The sequence below is a fragment of the Benincasa hispida genome, chromosome 9 (genome assembly GCF_027475165.1).
Source record: "Benincasa hispida cultivar pf3 chromosome 9, pf3_genome.v1.1, whole genome shotgun sequence".
Taxonomy (NCBI): Eukaryota; Viridiplantae; Streptophyta; class Magnoliopsida; order Cucurbitales; family Cucurbitaceae; genus Benincasa; species Benincasa hispida.
The window spans coordinates 51,043,208-51,051,448 of NC_143486.1; the positions used below are offsets into that span (position 1 = coordinate 51,043,208).

The window sequence follows — 8,241 nt, forward strand, 5'->3', positions numbered from 1 at the left end:
CAACTTATTCCTTAGTTTGATCCATTCTTTATTCATCCTTAAAAATAAACATTTTCTGACCAACTTATAATCCAAAAAAATAACCTGTATTAATTAAAATGTCGAAAGTTCATATCATCACATCCGCCATGCATTGAAAACAATTGAAATTGGTGGAGGGATACAATTAGCACAAAGGATTTTGTTCAACAAAACGTATTTTAATAGCTATTTGATTTTGAAATTTAAGCTCATGAATGTTACTTCCATCTATGAAAAATTAGGAATTCTCACATTAATGTTAGTGACTCTGACGAGCAAGGTTCTTTCAATGCAAGTGTTTCACAATTCAGATCTGACAAGCAAAATTGAAATAAATAAAAAGATTCCAATATATTTATTACTTTTGGCTCTATGTGTTGTTATGGAGAATCAAATGATGAAAAGAAACACATACTTTTACCTTAATTTTTATTAATTTTTTAAAAGTAATACTTTGAATTAGATATAAGGTTTTCTTTTTCTTTTTTTTTTTTTTTTAAAAAAAAACTATGGTTGATCTTTCGGTTTTGTCAAATCATGATAATAAAAGCTAAAGCAAATATAGTTCAATTGGCTAAAGTGTATACTATTATTAAAAAAAAAGGTCCAATATTTAAATCTTCTATGCCATGTGATCTTAAAATAGATACAATAAAAAGTCTCTAATTCGTACAAAATATAAGAAATTGAAGAAGACAAAGAGAAAATGAAAAAGTAATTTGAAAAATAAAATAAAACTGATGACAATTCCTAAATTTTCCATGTAAATAATACTATGGGAATAATTAATTTTTATCATTTGGAGTAAACTTTCTGCTGTTATTAGAAAAATACTATTTTAATTTAGATATCAATTTCTTAAAAAAAAACAACAAGAAGAAGATATTACCGGTGGAAGACGACGAACAGACAAGTAATGAATTGACCGGCGAAGTCGATGAATGGACGAAGAACAGTGATGGCGAGGTGACAGATGAATGGACGACGGAACGAAGATCGGTCAAATGAATGGACGACGAACCTGTGAACAACTGTGAAAGAATGGCAGTGGAAGACGAACGGCGGGACGATGGACGAATGGCGCGCTGCTCTCTCTCTCTTGTCTAGCCGATGAACCTAGGGTTTTGAAGAAGAAGGCAGATTTGATCTGGATCTTATAACTCATATTTCAACGACTATCATGAGCCATCGGGAGATCCGTTGGGAGTTCCTAACAAACTTCCGACGAATTATTTAACTCGTCAAGAGTTTGACTAACTCCTGACACATACTATCCAGGCGTCGGGAGTTTTACCCGTCAGGATATCGAAAATATCTCCCGACGACTTATATATGGCGTCGGGAGTTATTGCTAACTCCTGACGCTACTCTTACGTAGTCGGGCGAGACCCTATCTCCTGACGATGGATCTCCTGACGGTGGTTTTAGGCGTCGAGAGAGCCTATTTTTCTCTTAGTGGATGTATCTTCAATTGCTATTAATTGGATGGCTTTTCTCTAGCCTATTCCCTTATGTATTTTTTTATATTGAGCTTCTCTTTAGCTCTAGATATTGTACTCCTCTTTTGATCAATTTTATATATTGGGATAAGATGAAGGTGTTAAGATGTCAACATAATTGAGATGCCCATATTTGCAAATATTTTAAAGAGGTGATATATTTTTAGATTTTTTCCCTTATTTTGCTATCTATTACAAATATCCTTAAAACAAGTATATTTCTTCCTTGATGGTTATAACTTATGTATTCAATACTTCAAGTGTATGACTAAACAAGTACTATAGTGTGAGAGTAATTATATATAAAAGAGATGAGAAATGAGAGAATAATTCTTTAAATTTTATGTGTTTTAAAACTAATAAGAAGACCACATATCTATATATTATTTATTACCATTCAAATAGTCACATCTCTGAGTATATATAGAGTTGTGTTAGCTTGGTTTAAGATAGCATGAATGAAAATATCTTACTTCGTCACACACATACATCATGCACACACAAACCTTTATCTTTTTTATTAACCACATACATCATGCATACGCACACGCACACACACCCTTATCTCTTTTATTAACCACGTACATTGCGTATACACACAAACTCTTATCTCGTTTATTAACCATGCACATCGTAATGTCCTCAAATTAGTATTTAAAAAGAGTGCATAAATTTTTTTCTTCTTCTTTTTCTTTTTTGTGAAAAGATCATTAAACTTAGTCAATATTTATTAGATTATGGTTGTGGCGTGAGAGCATATAGATCTAATTTAATATAACCCAGTGGTAAAATTTAATAGACACTAAAGTTTCTAAGATTCAAACTCTCTCTTTGATTTTTTTTTCTTTTTTAATTATTACAAACTCTTCCTCTAATCTTATCTATAGTTTGGAAGAATATTGAACTCAAAAGACAATTAATTAATAGAATAATTAGAATCGATAGCATTTTTAAGATTAATAATGACATGTATGACAACATTTTTAGATCAAAACAAAAGTTAGTAGAGTCATTTGACCCACTTTTATAGTGTCACATGTCTTTTTTTTTTTCTCCTCTCTTTTTTCCAATCGTTCATCCATCTCTTCTTTTCTTTTCTTTGTTTCTCCAAATCTAACCTTCAGTTTTTCTTTCTTTCTTCAAATCTCAATCTTGAGTTTTTTTTTCCTTGATTTTCTTTCATGCTCCTAATCCCATGGCTGCCTATCTTCTCCTTCACCATAAAATTTCTATTTTCGTTTTTCACTATGTTCCTATGTTTTTCTTCACAATAAATTTGTAAATTGAAAAAAATAAACATTACTCGGAGATAGGCTACAAATCAAAAGATTTGATTAAGGTTAGGTCTTCTTCTATGAAAGTTGTTAGCGTAATACACACCAAAAAAAAAAAAATGAAATTTACTTCAAAAGCCAAGTAAAAATTGCAAAAGAAAAGTGAACGAATCGTGAAAAAAAAAAAAAAAAAGATGGAGCTTGAGATTTGGAGAAAAAAGGAAAGGAAGAAAAGCTTGCAAGAAAAAAAAAGACACGTGGCACCATAAGAATGAGTCACATGGTTGGGCTGTGCCCTTAATTTTGCTCTTTAAAGAATTATAAATATAGCAAAATGTATTAATGATGTGATAAACTTTTATCAACTATATAATCTATCACTAATAAATTTAAATTTTATTTTATCTCTAAATTCTTTTGCATAATTAATATTTTAGATGTGATTGTTATATTTGCAATATTTCAAAATTTGTACCAAAAATTTGATTTTCTAATAAACAAACCTTAATTTACGTGGTTCAAAATTAAAAACTGCATTTGGAAAATTAGAATGAGTTCATATAAAGAAACTAACGAACATATCGTACTTCACTAATTATAAACTTTTTATTATTAGACACTCATAACATTCACTAAAAGAAAACATATATTTTTGTGGTCATGCATCTAAGTAATTATCAAAATGACAATTACATTATTGTAGCCAAGAAGCATTGAAATGGTTTTAAATTCTAAGCATCTGACCAAGTGACAGCTTCTTCTCCCACATCTTTATTTAGCCCCAAAGCACTCCACACAGCATCAGATCCATCCACAATATTATTACGACATGGCGGTTGATTAGCATGCTCTGCATCACACCCATTCACAGAGTCGCACTCATCCACTACCTTCGCCAACACTGAATTTCCATTCGTCGCTGTGATTCTAATCATCTTCCCACATCTTGAGCCCCCACTGTACCAACCAGTTGATAGTGCCACGATTCGTTCAGAGTTATCATGAAAAGCCTCATCGCACTCTGATGGAGCTCCCCCATCTCCACCTTCGCTAAAATCATTGTTTGTCAACGTAGCTTGGGTCGAGGAAGTCACTGCTGGTGAGCATTGGTATTGCGGGAAGGATTCTCCATTGCAACTCAAGCTTCCCATCGGTTGGCAATCACTGCTCGGAGATGGTGAAGATCCACCCTCAGAACATTGGCTATCGTCGATGTCAGGATCGTTGTTGCACGCGCCGTTGATGCAAATCAATTGGCCTTCACAATCATCTAGGGTCTGGCATGGACCATTGCAGGAAGAAATTGCTAGAGAGATGTGAGGAAGAAGAATGATAGAGATCAAAAATACTAAGTTGGCCATGGAGATGCTATATAGCCTTTGTATGAATAAAAGAGAGACGTTTTTCACCCTTTATATATTGAATACAAATATTTTTTTAGTCCCTCGTGTCCTTTAATAAATTTTTGCTATTTGATCCTTTTAAGGAGAATTAGTCCACTACAAATTTTACATACATCATTCTAAGATATGGTCAACTTATGTTTAATCCACATTTATGTGTCTATACACTTTGAATAAATATAAGCATGTATTTGACTTAGAATATCTAGAAATTATCATTGTTTTTCTTTGAAATTTCTCTTAATTTAATTTAGACTATTTTAGAGTCTCCTCTCTTTTAACTTTAATTTATTTATCTTCATGGAAAAACTATTGCAACTCACATTGTTAATTAGTGTTTATTCTAAAAAGAATACTTATTACAAAATAATATTCCTTTAAAATTCTATTTTTTTTTTTTTGTAGTAAAAAGAATACTATTATTTTTTTCTTTCGCAAAGGTTAAAATAATATGATTCTTAAGAGTCGACTTAGTATGTTGTACTATAATTAATAATGATGATGTTATATATATGTTTTTTTAAGGAAGGAAAATGCTATATTTCTTTTAAAATTATGTCCATGAAGAAATCTTTAATACTTTAGTGATAAAATTACTAGTTTTTGTTAAGAATGTAACAAAAAGTGATTAACTTAACGTTAAGATATAAATTTAGTCTCTAAAATTTGAAATTCGTATAATATTTGGTCTTTAAACTTTTAGTCTATAGACTTTCAAATTTTAAAAAAATTTAAAGAACTCTCAAACACGAATTTAAATATTTAATTATGATTCTATTAAACATAAAATTTAAATTTATATCCAATAGAGATTAGTTGATTTTTAAGAATGTTGAATTTGACAGTGATCTATTATACATAAAATTGAAAATTTAAGGACTAAATAGATCAACCATCAAAATTTAAAGACTAAACTTATACTTTAACATAATAATATACATCTTAAGTCATATGATAGCTAAGAAGATAGGTCCTCTTTCACATAAGATGAAGCAATAATAAGAGTTAATTGTACAATTTACTATCAATATTGGGCCAAAATGAGATTTGACTTACTTTTAAAACTAAGATAATGTAAAATTTTGCATGCGTTTACCAAATATTTTCATTCTTACTTATTTTCTCACGGATGATAAAAATACCAAACAACCAACCAATTCCTCAAAATTTAAGGATTAAAATAAATTTTTTTACGAACTAAAATTAGGGACTAAATTATCATTGGCAATAAAAATGAAAATTCAAAATTCAAAATTGAAGGACTAAAATGATATTTTATTTAGGAAAATTCACATAGATGATAAAAATACCAAACAACTCCTCCTCCTCTCCATAGAATGTGATAGACTCCTCCTCCTCACTATAGAATGTGATAGATAGAGAATGTAGATAGACAGAAATAGAGTTCTATCTCTCCATCTCTATTTATCATTGAAAGATATAAATCTATTTGTGTCTATCTATTGATAGACAATGATAGCTAATAGATAATGATAGAGTTCTATCTTTGTCTATCTAATAGACAATGATAGAAACAGAGATAGAACTCTATCATTAATAGAGGAGGAGACAGAGATAGAATTCTATCTTTGATAGAGAAGGAGATAGAAATCTATCTCTTTCTATCACTGAAAACTTTTTTGAGTACTAGGCCTAAGAATATCAACAACATGAAAAATCAAGAAGTTTCTTGAGAGTTATTTATTTATTTACTTATTTATTTATATAAAAAATGAATGGAATGAATGATAGAAACGATAGACTGCTATCATGGTTTATTCGAGATGGACACTAATAAACTATCTCTGATAGACACAGATAGACTACTATCATGGTCTATCAAAGATAGACAATGATAGATTTCAATCAGTATCTATCTTTGATAGACACTACTTTTTCTTATACACTTGTTGATACTGATTACATTTCTCATTAACTACATGGTAATTAATGGAGATAAACAATTCATAGTGAAGCTAGACTTGGGATCGTGCAGTTGTTGAGTATGGAAAAATCCTTTCAACTTATAAGTTCATGCTAAAAAAGGTAGGTACGCTATTATGGAATAATAACATAAATGTTTAATTATGTATTAGAAACCTTAGGTAACAAGTTTGATTAATGGTGTGAGAATTCCTAAATGTTTCCCCTAAGTTGTCTAACATGGTATTTAAGACAGTGAAGACTTTTTCTAGCATTGTATAGGTTAGTGTTGGAGGAGTTAGGAAGAGAGTTGAAGATCAAACTACAAAAACTAGTGGATAAGGGTGTCGATTTTGACAGGTGTTGTGCCGTGTGATGCGTCAACATAGATCTTAGATAGGAAAGATCAAATCCTGAAGAATGAAGTCACTTCGTTAGTTAAGTCCTTGGAGAAATCATGTTATGGGAAAAAGTGTAAAACCCTAGTGTCGTGAGATGAAGCCGATGAAGGAAATTGTTAGGTCTTGAGTTGTTGCAGACTACTACTAAAAACGTTGAAATTATTAGATAGAAAGATTAAAGACAACTCATGATCGACAGAAGAGTTATGCAGACAAACGCCATAGGCACATAGAATTTGAAGCTGAAGATAAGATCTTCCATAAGCTTCCCCCTTGAAAACATATGTTGGAAGTTAACAGAAAAGGAAAAATAAACCCAAGGTTTATTAGACCTTAGAAGGTTTTGGAACGTATAGAGCCTTCAATGAATTGTTTAGCTTTGTCAATGAAACTGTCCAGGATATAGGATATAGAATATGCCTTAGTTTATTGTATTGTGTACTTTACTTTATATTGTATTTTTTACTGTACACCCTACTCGCTTTAGGATAACTGGAAGATGTGGATTTAGTGTCCTAAATACCATGGATGTCTTAGTTTGTATTTTTTTTTAAAAAAAAAAACAATAAAGACTATTTTTTTAATAAAATAAGAAATATTTTATTCCACATTTAGATTGTATTAACTCAATCCAATAAACTAAGATCCAATGTTATTTAATGTAGATTGAACAATATATGGTAGACATATGAGTGAGTCATGTTCAAGTAATAACCTAAAAAGTTTGCAATATGTGGATGTGGTTGGGTGACGTATCGTGGTGACACTGTGCATATGACCTATTGGGGTTGATGCCCTAAATCTCGCAGGGTTCTATAGTTTGTAAATTTTGTATGAACAAACTCTAATGTGATAATAATATATGATATTTTTATTCACTTTGCCTATAAAGTATGTGATATTTTAGTTGCATTAACCACAAACCAATAAACTAACATCCATGGTTATCGTTGTAACTTAAACATGTATGTGGAGACATACAGGTTGATCATGTTTAAGTGGTAACCTAAATGCTCTGTAATCTATGAAGCACAAATACAGATACGGCCACACGATACGGATACGATTGGATACAACGATTCTTCAATTTCTAAATATATAATTTGTTTCAATAAATTACAAGATATATGAGATTTAGGACACCAAATCCAACGATCTCTCACTTGTCCTAAAGCGAGTGGTATGTACAGTATCAAATACAATACAATAAACTAAGGCATACAGTATACACGACAAAATCTCCCACTTGCCCTAGATTAGATGATTCATATCTCATAGACCCAGACTATTTAGGTGGCCCTCAAAAACTTTAACTATGAGACCCTTCATAAATGGATCAATAACATTGTGCTTCGAAGCGATCTGTATGACGATCACATCTCCCCATTACACAATTTCCCTAATGGGATGAGATTTGCGCTCAATATGTTTTCCTCATTCGTGACTTCAAGGTTCATTAGAGTCTACCATTGCTACGCTATTATCACAATAATGGGTGATGAGTAGGGTAATGTTTGGAACAACTTCTAAATTTGTCAGAAAATTTCTGAGCCAGACAGCTCATTTAGCAGCTTCACAAGCAGTTACATATTCTGCCTCCATAGTGTAATCCGCAAGACATCCTTGCTTAATGCTACACCTTATTACAGTCCCTCCATTCAGAATGAATGTTGATTCTGATGTGGATTTCCTAAAAGCCAGTCTGAAAATCAGAGTTAGT

General features: G+C 31.2%; 1 protein-coding gene across 1 annotated transcript; it reads right to left on the minus strand.

Annotated features, from left to right (window-relative positions):
- Positions 1-3,381: 3,381 nt before the first annotated feature.
- Positions 3,382-4,341, minus strand: LOC120086850 (kiwellin-like). Its single transcript, XM_039043664.2, has one exon. It carries the CDS (start codon positions 4,153-4,155, stop codon positions 3,526-3,528), a length of 630 nt encoding a protein of 209 aa, XP_038899592.1. The 5' UTR covers positions 4,156-4,341; the 3' UTR covers positions 3,382-3,525.
- Positions 4,342-8,241: the final 3,900 nt, after the last annotated feature.

What these genes read in the sequence shown, in the direction of transcription:
- LOC120086850 (XM_039043664.2), bottom strand. Translation starts at nt 4,155, where the DNA reads ATGGCCAACTTAGTATTTTTGATCTCTATCATTCTTCTTCCTCACATC.